Genomic DNA, 17,965 nt, shown 5'->3' with positions numbered 1-17,965 from the left:
GTCATATTTCAGTTTACTGAATCTACGAAATCGTGCAGAGCATTCACATATTTCACACGGAGACCGAATGAGCGGGCAAAAATATGCAAAACGTGGCAGTTAAATGCAGGCTCAAAAGAGCCAAACAGTTTACGCTCATGTTTTTGAACTGTTCAATGTTAAGTCAAGGATTGAAAACAAATCAAAAACACAAACCTTTGCAATAGATTTCCCCATCCTTATCAGCCAAAGTTGTGGACTCCAGGCTTTTACCACATTTAGCACAGCGGAAACAAGCCTTGTGCCAGGCCTAAAACAGGGACAGACAAGCGAGTGATAGTTTAATGTTTAAAAATTAAAACATCTAGATACAAGGTCTTTGCCGCTTCTTACAGAAGACTTCATGAGAAACTTAAGTGTCCTGTATGGGCGGCACAGTGGTAGAGTTGCTGCCTTACAGCGCTTGCAGCACCAGAGACCCAGGTTCCATCCCGACTATTTACAGAGTTTGTACCTGCTCCCAGTATTTACAGAGTTTGTACATGCTCCCTGTCACCAGCTTGGTATAACTAAAGTGCGTGTCGGATAGTGTTAATGTGCAGGGATTGCTGGTTGGCACAGACTTGGTGGGCCGAAGGGCCCATTCCTCCAAACTAAACAAAATAGCACCATTGAAATATTGGCAATTATAAATCGGTGCACACTTTCCATCAACAATGGATAAGCCATACGTGAAGGAAAATAAAACTAGGTGTTATCACACTTGGTGTCTCATGAACCTTACTGTACAGATTGGATTAAGATGTTTCAGGGCAAAATGTTATTGGAATCCTTAAATGGGAGCAAACTTCAACATTAGGTTCAACTGGTAGTGAAGTTTGTGATAACTTCCCCACACAGAACAGAGATAAAATTCCATCAGAACCGAATACCAACTTTGGCCACAAAACTAATCTAGGTGGGTGCTTTTGGTGCCTACTTGAAAATAGATCAATGAGTTTCTCACAGTCATATTGCTCTTATTATGTGGACGTTACTTCAAGCAAATAACCAAAATTCTAAACTCTTATTATCTGTATCTTTTGAAGAAGTTCTGTTAATGGTATAGACTATATTAAATATCAGTCATAAAGCATGGAACAGGACCTTCAACTCAACTCACTCATGCTGAACAAGGTGCCCATCTGAGCTGGTCCCCTTTGTTTCATATTGCTCTGAATCTTTGGATCCATTCAAATATCATACAATAGCCTCTTTGAATATACTCAGCTTGGACGATCTTAACTGTGAACCAGCATCTGCCGTTCATTCCTACACATTGAAAATATTGAACTACTGTGCAGAAAAGATAGCAAGAATTTCAATTACCTTGCCAGCTCCAATAATTTTCTCAGCAGCATAAACGGATTTTTCACACCTGGGGCACTTTTCCGAACTGCCAAATTTCTGAGCAAACTTGGATTCATTGACATTGGTTGTTGGGCAATGAGGTGGAGGTCTGTAAATGCAAAGAATGAAAACAGGAAAATATTGCAGTCTATATTCATATTGGAAGCCGTCTAAGAGTCCTCAGAGAGGCATCAAAATCACATTCCAATATTCAAAGATATTAAGTATTCTAGCCCTCCATGTGCTATTTAATGGATTAACCCAGACACAAGGGTGGCACAGTGATGCAGCTGATAGAGCTGCTGCCTCAGTGCCCGAGACCTGGATTTGATCCTGATCTCGGCTGTGTGGAATTTTCAAGTTCTCCTGTCAGTGTAAGTTTCCCCATGGTGCACAGAAAGGAACTGCAGATGCTAGCATATACTAAAGATAGATACAAGGTGCTGGAGTATTGACCAAAGCGGTCAGGCAGCGTAGTCTGAAGAAAGGTCCCAATCCGAAACATCACCCACTCTTTTTCTCCAGAGATGCAGTCTGACCCAGTGAGTTACTCCAACACTGTGTTAATTTTCCCCTGGGTGCTCTGGTTTCATCCCACACCCTAATGATATGTGGGTTTGTAGGTTAGGTAGTCTCTACATTGTCCCAAAATATGTAGGGAGGGGGTGAGATAATGGGATAACAAAAAAAACAGTACATCTGTGACCCATTTCCATGCTGGATCTCCAAACTGGTTTTAATGTGTCCCAATAGTAGCCATTTAGAAGGGGGGGGGGGGGGGGGGGGGGGGGGGGGGGGGGGGGGGGGGGGGGGTGGCAGCACAATTCAATGTCTAACTTGATGAAGGGTTGAAAGGTCACCCCCTGTCAAACCAAAGAAAAAAATACCCTTCACAGTATCGCTACTTGAATAGAGATGTAATGTTAACTCGTCAATACCCATGAAAACTTCCCACTTCTCTATGAGAAGCACTTTTCACCATAACTCTAAGGGGGTTCCCTTTCATGGGGCAGTACTCGGAAAGGTGCTGGAGCTCAAATGGCCATTTCACCTCTTGTTCTGCTGCCAAATCCAGCCAGGAGTCTAGTGATGGAGGACAGAACATCCAAAAGCAATCAGAGCAGCTCAGCATGCCACGAGGAAGCTCGGCATGCCGTTAGCTTTTGCATCCCAGCTGTAAACACCATTTTGCTTGGTAGTAAAGTGAAACAACAGCACAGCAGCAAACTAATTGAATTACTTGTCTAATTATGCAGACGAGAGCGAAACAATTAAGACTCCCTCATCAAAATGGAGACAATTGCCAACGTCAAAACAATTTATTATGGGCTCCATTTCAATGTTACAGAATGTTTTATCATAACGAACACAACTTAGAGAAAAGACTTTCCTTTCAAGGATGTATTAAATCTGTGTTAATCTTGAGAAACAGAACAATTTCATGAAATCCACAAGGGGGAAAAGTTGAAAACAAAAAATAATATTCTTGGAAACCAAGATTATCTTCAGTAACCAAGATCTGTTGAGTGTAAAGTTAAAAAAAGCAAGGCAATGCTTGTGCTATAAAGAGCAGATAGTGAAAGATAGAGGGCCACACATGCAGGCATTCAGGTTTAAGCTCATTACAGACAAGATACATTCTTAAAAGTTTAATAAATCTGAGTAAGTCAAACAGCTTGATCAATACTTACTGCACAGGCTTTATTCCCAATTTCGCTCCAGTGTCCATCTGCAGAGTACCTGCACCTTGGCCATAGCCATAACCTTTGGGACCATACTTCTTGCCGTAGCATGATTTGCAGTAGATTTCATTTACATGCACGGTGAGTGTGGTGCTGTCAAGGTTCTTTTTACAGGCCACTGACAAAGAACACAAGAGGATTTGTTAACTGATGGGATCTTTCACCACCTCAAATTATGTAATGCAGCCTACAAGCAAGTAAGGGCAAATATCTGGTCTCACATCTAACACTTAAGTTACTCCAGCACTTAAACATTGATTTAAGGTGAAGGAAGAAAGATTTAATATGAATCAGTGTTGCTTCCCCCGCCCCGCACAAAAGGTGGTGAGTGTATGGAACAAGATGCCAGAGGAGGTAGTTGAGGCAGGGACATAGAAAATAGGTGCAGGAGTAGGCCATTCAGCCCTTTGAGCCAGCACACCATTCAATATGATTATGGCTTCAAAATCAGTACCTCGTTCCTGCCCTTTCCTCATATCCCTTGATTCCGTTAGCCCTAGGAGCAAAATCTAACTCATGAAAACATCCAGAGAATTGGCCTCCACTGCCTTCTGCGGCAGAGAATTCCACAGATTCACAACTCTCTGGGTGAAAAAGCTTCTCATCTCAGTCCTAAATGGCCTACCCCTTATTCTTAAACGGTGACCCCTGGTTCTGGACTCCCCCAACATGGGGAACATTTTCCTGCAACTAGCCTATCCAATCTCTTAAGAATGTTATATGTTTCTATAAGATTCCCTCTCATCCTTCTAAATTGCAGTGAATACAAGTCCAGTCGACCCATTATTTCATCATATGTCAGTCACGCCATCCTGGGTGTTAACCTGGTGAACTTATGCTGCACTATTGCAACATGTAAGAAACAATTAGACAGGTATATTGATAAAACGGGTTTGGAGGGATATGGGCCAAACGCAGGTGGGTGGGACTCGTGTAGATGAGACATGTTGGTCGTTGTGGGCAAGTTGGGACAATAGGCCCATTTCCATGCTGTACGACTATGACTTATGGTACACCACTGCTTCAATTAAAGATGTTACTCCAGCACTTTGTCTTTTGCACAAGATTCCAACATCTGCAGTTTGTGTCTATAACTTGTATTCCTATTTTATAGAGGTTATTCCAAACTAGTTAAGTGTTCGTCTCATTGTCAAATATTTAAACATGAGTGAATTTATGAAGCTTTCTTCCGATGGCAATTCAGTCATGAATAACAAATACTTGTAACAGGCCCAAGAGGACCCTTAACTTTTGTGTTTTGGAACACTGAAGTTAAACTATGAACAATTAATAATGATTAGATAATGAAGCATCTCTTTTTCTCCAAATCAAATCACTTAGAAATATTCCAAGCAGCCATCTACTCTTCCACCACACAGGCAGTTACTCATTTTATATTAATGCAATATTTTGGTTATTATAGATTCAGGAGAAAACCCCCAAAAAAATTCCCAAGGCATATTTTGAGCTTTTTATTATCTGTTATCAAGAACCAAAGGCATAAGTTTAAGGAGAGAGGGGAAGATTTAGTAGGAACCAAGGAGCAATCTTTTCACTCGTAGGGTGGTGAGTTTTTGGAACAATTTGCCAAAAGTTATTTGAGACAGGCAATATAACAGCATTTTAAAAGACATTTGGATGGGTACGTGGATAGGTTTAAATATGGGCCAAATGTGGGCAGGTAGGAGTAATATAAATGCACATCTTGGTCAACATGGGCAAATTGGGCCAAAGGACCAGTTACCACACTGAATGACTAATGTTTCTCCATGATCAATGCAAATTTGAAGAGTTACATTTGACTGCATTTTAATCATAGCCGTTAGCTCAAAGTACAGTGTATTCATGATATTGACTGCCTATAAAAAGGGACAGGCTAAATATAAACATTGGAGGCACTTCATAATGTAGAAATTTCAAATTACAAATGCCCCTTTAAGGGTTTTGTCATGCAAGCAAATTTCATAGAAAGTTGCAAGGCCAAATCTCTGAACAGTCCCAGATAAAGAACACATTTTTAACTCGGTGAAACAAAGTGCTGGAGTAACTCCAAAGGTAGACATAAAATGCTGGAGTAACTCAGCAGGACAGGCAGCATCTATGGAGAGAAGGGATGGGTGATGTTTCGGGTTGACACCCTCCTTCAGACTCAGAGTATTATATTAGGTCAGGCTGCATCTGCAGAAGGAATGGAGAGGCTATCTATCAGGTTAGCACCTTTCCTTTCACTATGGCTCATATTTGTAAGTCCACACAGTCTGCAATGGATGTAGGAAGTTCTGAATGCACACAGGAGTGCATAGATCTATAACAGATCTGCCAAACTACTAAATATTTGGCTCAGTTGCATATGGCAGCCCATCCCTATTCTGTGTCAAACAGAATAATAAGAGTTAGGAGCACCAAGACAATATCCTTCTTAGTAGGATATACAATTTATTTTATTCAGGTAATAGCACAGAACAAAAATATCCTCAATTACATTGTTTCTCAATGCTCTTATAAAGACCAACCTGAAAGGACACATTAGCAATTCACAAGCTTATTCACCCTGCAATAATCTCACATAATAACATTATATTTATTGGACACGAACATTGGTTTTGACTTTGCTGCTCAAATGTTCGAGTTGACCATGAACTACACTGTCGACAAATAATAGAATATTTAGGACAATGCAAGTTAGGTAGGTTTAAAAGACAAACAACATTTACATTCAAGCCAATTCAAATGTTACACTGGCACTTTGATATTCTTCAGAAAGACTTGCGCCTCCTTTCTAAAAGTGTTCTGGCACTTGAAGTATTAAATAGATCCTTTGACATCTTAAATTGTCAATATGTTCACAATTACTTTATTCAGCTAATGGTGGAAGTAAGAACTAAGCATCTTTGTGAGCTTGTTTTTAAAATAGGAATTATGCCAGAGATATCCATGTTTGAAGACTTGTACTTTTCAACATTTTCCACAAATTGATCTCAATTGTTTAGCTTTTAGTTTTAAAGATACAATGTGGAAGCAGTCTCTTCGGCCCATGCTGACCAGCAATCATTCCTACACTGGTCTATCCTACATAGTAGGGACAATTTCCAGAACACAATTAACCCACAAGGCTTTGGCATGTGGGAGGAGACTGGAGCGCTTGGAGAAAACCTACGCAGTCACGGGGAGAACGTATATATTCCGTACAGCCAGCACTGTAGTCAGGTCCAAACCTGGGTCTCTGGCGCTGCAAGGTAGTAACCCTCCCATGGCAACAATGGTTCTCCATAAATTCTTTACATAAAATTAAAAATCATAAATTAAATTTAAAAAATCCAACTTTCTAAACAGATACCATTAATTTTTCCTTCTTGAGGAGATTCCACTTGAGATAATTGAGGAAAACCTCAGCTAAAACAACGGAACCTTTTGGGAAAATTATAATGTATCATCAAAGATAGCCAACACATTTTAAAACCCAACTAACATTACCAAATTATGGAAATGTTACCGAATCAGCTAATATTTAGATATAGATTAGTTTAGCTGCAGTACCTTCCAAAAATCCATCTCTTAACAAGCTGCTCAAGTGAAAAACCTAGAATATTCAACGCAGGCAGCCTTCACTCCCTGAAGCATTCCAATGTCTTGGCCCACCTTTCACTCCATACATGGCTGTCAGACTGTCAAAGTTATTGCCAATTATGGTTAGTCTTAGGCATTAAGTTGGCAAGCATCACACACAGGCTTTAAAACTTAAAATCTCCAGTTGGAAGAGTTCACAACAGCTGGATATCCAAAAAGAAAACTCCGTGCTTATTTAATGCCACATTGTGTTAATATTTAATCTACTGGGTTTGTGTTAACAAAAATCGCAATTTGGGGTGCATTTTGTTTAGTGTGTTCTTCACAAATAGTTAAGTGTCAGGCATAACATATGCTCAGTCCTCCTTGGCCTACGTGATCTCCCAGTTGCCAAATATTTAAACTTCCCTTCCCATACTGACCTTTCTGTCCTGGGCCCCCTCCACTGTCACTGCCACAAATTGGAGGAACAGCACCTCCTATTTCGCTAAGGCATCTTACAACACAACAGTATGAATATTGATCTCTCCAATTTCAAGTAAGCCTTGCATTTCCTCTTTCTCTCCATCGCTCACTCACCCAAACCATCCTGCTAGTTTCACTGTGAAAAAAAGAACTGCAGATGCTGGTTTAAATTGAAGGTAGACACAAAATACTGGAGTAACTCAGCGGGTGAGGCAGCATCCCTGGAGAGAAGGAATGGGCGACGTTTCGGGTCGAGACCTTTCTTCAGACTCTGAAGATTCCGTCTTTCCAGAGATGCTGCCTCACCATTCCTTCTCTCCAGAGATGCTGCCTCACCATTCCTTCTCTCCAGAGATGCTGCCTCACCCGCTGAGTTACTCCAGCATTTTGTGTCTACCTTTGCTAGTTTCACCGATTGCTTCCCTTCATTATCACCTCTTTCACAGCCAACAATGGATCATTGTGGGCTCCATCTTTGAGTCATTAATGCTGGCTTTGATTTGTTCCATACCTTTTCATATCTCTAGTTTCCCTCCCCCTGCTGTCGGTTGAAGGGTTTCAACCCAAAACGTCATCCATTCCTTCTCTCCAGAGTTGCTGCCTGACCCACTGAGTTACTCCAGCATTGTGTCTTTGTCATAACATAGCCCTTATTACAAGCCGAAGAGGCCAACTTCAATGTAAAAAGTGGACATATATATCTATGAATGAGGATAACATATATTCTTACCCAACACAACTATATGGATAGGAGTGGCTATTTATCCAAACCCAACAAACAACATAAGAGACAACTGTCTGACAAGGGTCTCAATCCAAAAAACTTCACCTATCCATGTTCTCTTCAGATGCTACCCGACGTGCTTAGTTACTTCAGCCTGTAATGTGCTTTAAACCGAAGATACATCACTTCAGTCTGAAGGTTCTTTATTCCAAATAGGAATGGTACAAGTTGACAGCCAAAGTCTTTGAATTCCTACTATTTCAGTCAAATACTGTGGTATGTGATAATAAACTCCTTCCCAGCTGCGTGGGATTGGTTTGGTTGCCAAATACATTGCTTTTAAATCCAGCAAGTATGCTGGAACAGGTTTTACCAAATCAATTCAAATGGAGGATGTTTGCAATTAACAGATAATGCCACACCAGTTAAGTTGGCAACCCTTTCACTGCACTGGAGGAACAAGTCTCAGACAGCAAAACTCAGAGAATTCATTACCAGTTGTTTGGTCTTTATTTATTTCACTGGTGCCCCATTTCCTGAGCTTCTGTCAAATCAACCAGGCTCACTGGCTGGCAAAATTACACTCCAGTATCTTTAGACTTCAGAAATGGAAACAGGCCCTTCAGTCTACATCAACCACTGATCACCCCCATACACTTGCACTACGATCACAATAAGTAATGCAGATTACAACACAAATTTGCCGAAACTTAATAGTTTAACCTTCTTTACAGGCATGGTCTAGTATAATGCTAATGAATGGAAGGAAAGGGACAATTGAGGATCCGTGGCATTGCATAATTAAATGGACAAAGTAAGAATCCTATGTTATAAATTTACAAAATGCTCATCTGGACTTATTTTACAACAGAGACCTTAGACATAGAGTCAGCGGATTCCTTTCAAACATCGAGATAAGTACAGGAAATGAACACTCATTCATCAGTCAACTGGTTTCAATGATGTCATGTAAACAGCAGTGGCTCATAACATCAGTAGACAAGAATGCTTTGGTGATCATTTTGATGTGGGCAATTGAGCAATACGAATATTGCCAAATAAGGGGGTGGGGGGTGGGGAATGGTTTGAAACAGTAGCTTCTTGAAAGGCAAGAGTCAAGGCACATTTTGCACTCCTCTGGTCATTAGCCCAAGATATGTTGTTCCCTTTACATATCTGCCATTACAGGCTAAAGAAAAAAAAAGTACTCACACAAGAGTTAAGGAAAATCTCCACATTTTAATTCCTGAGTTTATTTCAAATAATCAGCAGTCTCCCACTCGGAATTGGCAATTGTGACTAGATACTTTGAATTTAGCCTAAGGTGTGAAACTCAGTTTCAGCCAAAAGATTGCCACTAACTTCCAAGATACTGGCTTGGAAGGAGAGACATTGCTATGGCGAAACACACAAAAAGTTGCAGTAACTCAGCGGGTCAGACAGCATCTCTAGAGAAAAGGAATATGTGATATGTCGAGTTGAGCCCCTTCTTCAGACCTAACCCAAAACGTCACCTATTCCTTTCCTCCAGAGATTTTGTCTGACCTGCTGAGTTACTACAGCTGTGTATGCGTATGCATGTATAATTCAGATATGTCCAAGAATCTAATGCTAACTACTAACCAAATGTAATTAGGAATAGTGCAGAATTTTCTGCATTACCTGCAAGGACCATCTATAGAACTTGGAAACTGAATAAAACAGGCATTCTTATAAATGTAGGCATAATTTTAATTACACAAACTGAATATTTACATGTTTGATTATTACTCCCAAGGTGTTTAATTTTGTAACACAAAGGAAATGGAGAAACGCCCAAAAAGGCAAGACTGACAATTATCACTTACTTAGGTATATAGATTACAAAGTTAAATTTTGCAGATTACTTACTACATCGGAAACACGACTTGTGGAAGTACTTCCCATCACACTGCACCTCCTCAGCAAAGTAGACAGTCTTTTCGCAGACGCCACACATGTTTCCTCCTCCAAAGTTAGGCATTCTACAATGAAGAACACAGGAATTACTTCAAAAGTTCAAATAGGTTTTATGTTCAGGATTATTAATTTCATGTGCACTGAGATACAGCAAGAAGCTTTGTTTTTGCATACCATCAAAACAAATAATCTATATTACTAAAAGTCTGATCTTGACCACTTCCTGTTGTTCTGTATATTGATTTTAGAAAAAACACTGCCATTTTTGGCCATCTTACTCAGTCCCCCTCCGTTGTGCAGGACAAGAGGATTTTTCCCATCGATGAAAAATAAAAGTTATTAGTGTTTAAAACATGTTGAGATTCTCTCTCCTGAAGGCCACGCCCTTTCCGAAGGACTATAAAACCGGGAATTGTCGAGTGCCTGTCTCTGCAAGATGGGGAAGCGAGAGGGTCACGTTTCTCAGTCTGAGCTGTGAATAACACTGAACACATTTCTACTAAACTGTGAGTGTGGTTTTACTGACCTCGAGTGCCCCTAATGTGGTTTGAAAATGAAAATGTGGTTGGTTTGAAATAAAGCACAGCAAATGGTTGTTGGTGGTGGTGGATGGTTCGAAATGGCAAATTATTAAAAGTCCAAACTTGACAACTTCCTGTTTGCACTGTATATTGGTTTTAGATAAAACCTTACCACTTACAGCTGTAATTTTTGGCCATCTTACTCAGTCCCCCTCCACTCATCAGGTGCAGAGGATTCTTCCCATCAATGAAAAATAAATGTTATTAGTATTTTTTTTTTAAATGTAGAGAATCTCTCTATCAATCATGCAATTAAGGCCACGCCCCTTCTGGTGGGAGGGGGAGGGATTATAAAACCCGGAAATGTGGGTGTGGTTCAGATTTTGCAAGATGGGGGAGGGAGAGGTCACGACGCTGTCCGAGCTGTGAATCAACTGAACACACCAAATGTCTACTGAACTGAGTGTGGTTTCACCCTGCTTGAAGTGGTCTGAAACTGCACTTGAATTTGGTGGCCTTGCACCCTGCTAGAAGTGGCATGAAACTGCACTTGAATTTGGTGGCCTTGCACCCTGCTTGAAATGGAATTTCAAGGAATAGCCCCAAGTCAATGTCCATACTAGCCCGTTAGAAACCAGTCCCTTCAGCCCACAACACCCATACTAGTGGTCCAGAAAGCTCCCCCGCCCCGCCAACTGGCCACCAATATTGGAATTGGTGGAGAGGTGGAATATTGCGTTGGGGACCAGCCCTCCCATGTGAACATGGGACCCAACGGGTCCCACTTAGTCTAGTACTATATACAAATACTCAAACACTCGAGTACAATAGGTAGAGCAAACGGGATGATACAGAGTGCAAAATGTAGTTCTCAGCATTGTAGCACATCAGTTCCATGGACCACAATAGGGGGTAGAGGCAAATCAGACAGTACCCCGGCATATTGAAGGACCATGGCTGGGAACCTGGAAGAAAACTAATTTCTAGAAACACTCGGCTGGTCAGGCAGCCTGTGCTGAGAGTGCAACAGTTAACATGATCTATATCTGGGGTTCCCAACCTTTTTCGTTCTGTTTACCCCTGGCAACTTTAATAGCACATACCAATATTATTTCACTTATTTATGAACAACCAATGATGAACAGATACCAGTATACCAGAGCCAAACACAGTCAGTCAATGAGAAAAAAATGTACAAATCCAGAATCAACAAATGTACCCCCTGGGTAGGCGAAATTTACCCCAGGTTGGGATCCCTTGCTCTATATAAACACATGTCTATGGCCATACTAGCCTGAAAACACCTCATCTCAGAAGCTATGCAGGTTCAGACCTGGTTAATACTTGGATGGAAGCCCGCCTGGGTTACCAGATGCCAGAGTCCCACTCCCTCCTGCTCGCTCCCTCCCTCTCCTGGGTAACACGCAACAAAAGCTTTTTGGATATGTGACAATAAACTAAACTCAAACATTTCACAGCAATTATCTTTGTCCAGAGCATTTCTTCCTGGAGGCTTTCATAGTTGTTCAAGGGCAATAATTTAAAAAAAATTGTTACTGCAAAATTATTCTAAGATAATAAAAAAAAAAGTGCTCTACCAGCTCTGCTAGGGAATGACCAAAAGTTACCAAAAGATCCAGTACAGCATCATTCATCCCCAAAGGAACCAGGCAACATTGGTTGGCATGGAAGGAAATGATCCATTCCATAATGCATGCAACTGCAGTGGTTTGGGTTGAGACGAGACTGATGACAATCCCATGATTTGTTGCAAAACAAAAGCATGTTGATTGTGCGCCTTCACAAAAATCAGATTTGACCATGGATACAGACATCAGAGCCAGATACTCAAAGCTGGTGAGGGCACTCTCAACGAAAAAGCCAATCAGCAATCAATCGTACATTTTTTCTATCCTACACACAAGGGACAATTTGTAGAAGCCAATTATCCTGCAAGCCTGCACATCTTTGGAATGTGGGGGGGGGGGGGGGGGGGGGGGGGGGAGGAACAGGAGCACCCAGGGAAAACCCACACGGTCACAGTGAGAACATACTACTTACAGACAACAGCAGTAGTCAGGATTTAATCTAGGTCAGTGGCACTAAGGCAGCAACTCTACCACTGTGCCACTGCCCTGCTCCAAGTTTTGAACAATGCTTTTTAAATTACTTTCATCTCTGTGGCATCTAATGTCATGTCACAAGATGAATGAACCATGTTAATATAGAGTTACTTTGACTTGGCAACAGTCACAATTAGTAATTACATTTTTTCCAGTGATGTTGTACATGCAGTTGCATAGCTATTGCGTTTAGGAGCAGTTATTAGTTTTGCAAAAGAAAACATTTATATCCGGTGCTTGAAAAGTAGGTGCAAGAGCGTTGAGTGTGTGGAATTCTCTGCCTCAGAGGCTGGTTCTCTGGATGCTTTCAAGAGTGAGTTAGATAGAGCTCTTATGGTTAGCGGAGTTAAGGGATATCGAGAGAAGACAGGAACAGCGTACTGATTGTAGATGATCAGCGATTATCACATTGAATGGCGGTGCTGGTTCAAAGGGCCTACTCCTGCACCTGTTGTCTATGTCAACACTCGAGTGTGATAAGAGATTAAGGAATTATTCACCAAGGCATCCCCGCCACATACTAAATAAAGTCAACATGGATAAAACTTAATTAGTCTGTAAATGACCTGCAAGTTTATTAATATGGAGAATTGAGCAAGATAGATGTGGGTGTAATGAAGCATACCAACAATCTGGTGTTGAGAACTTACAATGAACTTTTTATTAATGCAACACAAACTTAAAAACACGATTTCAACTGTTTAGAAATATCCTGCGCTTTTTGGAATCGGATTATGAAACATTTTACTAATGACTTGTTGACATACAGAGCAGCGAAAGAGACAATCAGAGAAGAGTTTGCCTCAGGCAAGGCCTTTATGGTCTAACCACAAATACTATGATCCATGACAAAAGTATTTAAAAAAGTGTCATTTGTGAGGATTCTCAAATGCAACTCTGGGCAAAACAACTGTATCCATTACAGGTGGTCCTGCGAATCTCAAAAAAACAATTATGGTGCCGCAAGTTGTTGAAACAAGAATGAGCAAAACCTTTAGAAAGGAGATGGGGAAGTATGTATTAAACCAAAGGATGGCAATTCTGTGTAATTCATTGCCACAGATGGGCGTGGAGGCCATCAGTGGGTATTTTCAAGGCAGAGATTGACACCATTACTAATCAAGAATCTGTCAAAGGTTATGGGGAGAGGGTAGGAGAATGGGCTTGAGGGGGAAAGATAGATCAACTATGATTGAATAACAAAGTAGACTCAATGGGCTGAATGGCCCTATTTTTGTAATACGACATGAACTTAAACGTATTGCGATTGGATTGTAGGTTAATTGGCTTGGTTCATTTTCGAGATACAGCGCAGAAACGGGCCCCTGGGCCCAAGCCGACCAGCGATCCCCGCACATTAAGTGTTAAACCTACACACGCACTAGGGTCAATTTTGACATTTACCAAGCCAATTTACCTACATGTTTAAGAAGGAACTGCAGATGCTGGAAAATCGAAGGTAGTCAAAAATGCTGGAGAAACTCAGCGGGTGAGGCAGCATCTATGGAGCAAAGGAAATGGGCAACGTTTCCGGCCAAAACCCTTACCTACATGACTGAATGTCTTTGGAGTGTTGGAGGAAAACGAAGATCGAAGAAGAAAAACCCACGCGATCACGGGGCGAACAAACAAACTCAGTATAGACAGCACCCGTAGTCAAGATCAAACCTGGGTCAATGGCGCTGCAAATGCTGTGAGGCAGCAACTCTACCGCTGCGCCACACCGTACCGCGGCTTCCGTAAATTGTCCCTCGTATGTAGAATAGAAATACTGTATGGGGTGATTGTTGGGTGGTGTGGACTCTGTGGGCCAAAGGGCCTGTTTCCATGCCATAACACTAAAATAAAGTTGCCTGCCAAACATTACAGTAAAATTGTAAATGGTTCCTAGTCTGTAGGATAGTGCTAGTGTACGTGGTGGTCGCTGGTTGGCGTGGACTTGGTGGGCCACAAGGCCTGTTTCTGTGCTGCATCTCAAGTCTAAACTTACATTGTCATGCACCATCCTCTTGTCATTCATCACTGCTCTTATGCTCCGATTTATCCGAGGATAATTTCAAAATAATATTATCTACATTGGTTGTGCAATTCCATTTGTACAAAGCTAATCGAGTACCAAGCTTCTGAATGGAAAGATTATCTCAATGGTATGTTTAGTTTAGAGGTACAGCGTGGAAACAAACCCTTCGGCCCATAGCCAAGGCCGACCATCGATCACCCATACACTATCCTGCACACGTAACAAAAGCCAAATTAACCTACAAACATGAACATACGTATGTGGAATGTGGGAGGAAACCCAAGCATGCGGGAAAAAAAAAAAACTCATGTGGTCAAAGTTAGAACATGTAAACTACAGACAGCACCCATCACCAGAACTGAACCCAGGTCTCCAGTGCTGCAAGGCAGCAACTCTACTGCTGCGCCACTGCACCGTATGGCAGATGCCAAGGCTCGTGTTCATACTCTCCTGTGCTAGCAACAAATGCAAGCAATGGTGCAGAGATGCAGTTCAAATGGAGGAATCTCAAACATGCCAGAATAAATCCAAAACATTCAGCACTTGAGAATCAGTCTTGAGGACACATTGTGCAACAGGCTCAAGGCTACACTGCAAGTAAGAGCTCTGATAAAGAAGCAATACCAACTACCGAGCCATTAGTTTGCTTTAGAGTAAATATTCTCAAGTGATAGGGAAAGGGAATCGACCATCAGCAATCCTTGTGGGCTCGTGCATTAGAATGGTGGACACCAGAGGTATAGATATGGTGTCACGACACAAGACCAGAATGAAGCCATTCGACCCATCGTGTCTGCTCTACTTTTCGATCATGGCTGACATATTTTTCCCCCTCTTAACCCCATTCTCCTGTCTTTTCCTCGTAACCTTTGATCTTGGAGCTCAGAATATTCAGTAAACAGCAGAAGCACAGTAACTTACTGTATGGAAAAATATTACGGCCTCCATGGACTTGTCACTGCCCGACTCCTGGACAATCCAGTTGATTTTGGGCACTAAGTGTTACAGGCATAAGTCTTTGTCCACTTGGCAGAGATTTTAACAACTGAAACTATTTGCAGCAGTTCGTCTTGCCAACCAGATCAAAAGACTTATTATGCCTTCTGTTTCCCATTAGCCAAGCAATCTTCTATCCATGCCTACATTACCACGTCCACCACGAGCTTTGATTTTCAGCATTTACCTCTGAAGCGTAATTTTGTCAAATCCCTTCTGAAAAATCAAGTACAGCACATCCACCAGTACCTCCATAACAACCGAACATGTTACTTTAATGAACTTTCTGGGTCTAGTGTCTTGGAAGGATGTGCTAGTGTTGGAGAGTGTTCAGAGGAGGTTTACAAGAATTATCCCAGGGATGAGGAGCATTTGATGGCACTGGGCCTCTACTTGTGTGCGTTTAGAAGGATGAGGGGACACCTCATTGAAACTTGCCCAATAGAGAAAGGCTTGGATAAAGTGAATGTGGAGAGGATGTTGCCACTGGTGGGAGAGTCTAGAACCAGCGGCCATAGTTTCAGAATAAAAGGACAAAACTTTAGAAATAAGAGGACGGCTTTTAGTTAGAGGGTGGTTAATCAGTGGAATTCATTGCCACTGGAGGCCAAGTCATGGATATTTCTAAGGTGGAGATTGATAGGTTCTTGATTAGTATGGATGTCAGGGGTTATGGGGAAAAGGCAGGAGGGGGTTGAGAGGGAAAGATCGAGCAGCCATGATTGAATGGCAGAATAGACTTGAGGGGCCAAATGGCCCAATTCTGCTCCAATTACTCGAACTCCAATAAGTCAGTTAAACGCTATTTCACTTCCATTAAGTCAGTGTACCCAGCGATCTCTGTGCAGGAGTGCATTAGCCACAAAGGAGAACCTGAAGTTGTGTTATGTATAGAGTACTCAACCACTTAGTGATTGAACACTGGATAAAATTCAAATCACCTCACCCGTAAAGAACGCTGCGTCGTGACAAAGATCGTACGTTGTCTGTTAAGAATAAACTTGATGGGTGGATACCACTTCAGGCCTCAGTGTTATAATCTCCATCCCAAACCCTTGTTAATAGATTCCTAGCATTATGTTTAAATTCCTGAACAAACTCAGTAGACAATCTAACCAGCCGTCAGCAGCAATACACATCATGACGGCGAGGAAAAAAAGACATCCATTTAAATTTTTTTTTTCAAAACCAAACAGCAAATGTGTGTATTTATTTATGTATTTGTTTGTTTGTTTGTTTATTTTTTAAATTGGGTGAGTATCTACAGCATAACAGAGCCCTGGAGATGTGGTGTACAGAGAGCTTTCATAGGGAAGAAACAAAAAAAAGTCTTCCACACAGGAGTGGTTAAAAAAAGCTTTACATTGACAAGAACAGATCTAGAACCAAGTGAAACCTTTGTTAGCTTCTCTTTGGAAACTACACAAAAACAAATTGAAAAGTTGCTAACTTAACAGGTGCTGATGCAGTTGTATGTTAATTTTTATCTAGGAAAGCAAGTATTTTACACAAGTGCATATTTGATCGATGTTTAATAAATTAACATCAGGCAATATCTCTGGACAAAAAGAATAGTTCATGTTTCGAATCAAAACCCATCAGAGTTGGGGGTGGAGGGTTGGTCTAAACCTTTTCATACCACTAGTTCTACCCCCTTCCCCAACTCAGTCTGATGAAGATAGACACAAAACCTATTCCTTTTCTCCAGAGATGCTGCCTGACCAGCTGAGTTGCTCCAGCATTTTGATTCCATCTGGAAAGGAAGTCCTATTTGCCTTTGGCTCCTGTCCACAAACCACATTAGTTGCAAGTCAACGTTTTAACAATCCCCAATTCTCGAAACAAAGCCTTATCCATTCACCCCCTCACCCCGCACCACTATCTAAACTCCAAATACCAAAATTACTGAAATTAATGCCAACTTGAAATCAATTCAGAGATAATTGGAATAACATGGGGCTGTTTTTGCTCACTGCATCAATATCAATGAGTTTTAAAATATGTAAAAAGCTCAAAAATGTACTTGAATAAGTACTTCAGAAATACTTAATTTCACCCCAACCCTCTCATATTGTAAATAACTAAAGCCAAAATATTGCCACTTGCAGATTAAAAATGGTGAAAATACAGTTCGACATACAGTAACAAATGATAAAACAAATTACCTGTGCAACTTGCTTTTAAAAATAAGACATGAATGTACGATGCTACCATCTACATTTGAAAGTAGATATTTCTTCCCCCCAACTTTTTGGCATTTGTAATTTTGGATTTTTTTAAAATCATGGACAAAATCCCAGCAGTTGCTTCATCAGACATTTAAAAAGAGGCGGTCAACTCTGGAGAGAAGGAATTGGTGATGTTTCGGGGCTCAACCCTTCGATTTTTCCAGCATCTGCAATTATTTCTTAAAGAGTTAAGAGGCAGTGTTTTGCACCAATTAACCACGCTTCGTAATAACTAACAGTTCATTGTAAAGTGAGACAGCAAGATTAGACAAA

The 17,965-nt window shown here is 41.1% G+C and overlaps 1 protein-coding gene across 1 annotated transcript in view; it reads right to left on the bottom strand.

Annotated features, from left to right (window-relative positions):
- The window catches only part of LOC129708651 (cysteine and glycine-rich protein 1-like), a 30,161-nt gene that overhangs the window by 2,944 nt on the left and 9,252 nt on the right, over positions 1–17,965 (bottom strand). Inside the window, exons 2-5 of the mRNA XM_055654540.1 lie at positions 9,757–9,869; positions 3,060–3,228; positions 1,348–1,477; positions 196–289 (exon numbers count right to left, since the gene is read on the bottom strand). Coding sequence (XP_055510515.1) covers positions 196–289; positions 1,348–1,477; positions 3,060–3,228; positions 9,757–9,868 — 505 coding nt within the window. The 5' untranslated portion in view covers position 9,869. The remainder of the gene's footprint in view (positions 1–195; positions 290–1,347; positions 1,478–3,059; positions 3,229–9,756; positions 9,870–17,965) is intronic.

This window comes from Leucoraja erinacea, chromosome 24 (assembly GCF_028641065.1).
Source record: "Leucoraja erinacea ecotype New England chromosome 24, Leri_hhj_1, whole genome shotgun sequence".
Classification (NCBI taxonomy): domain Eukaryota; kingdom Metazoa; phylum Chordata; class Chondrichthyes; order Rajiformes; family Rajidae; genus Leucoraja; species Leucoraja erinaceus.
This window is presented reverse-complemented; position numbering and strand designations above follow the sequence as displayed.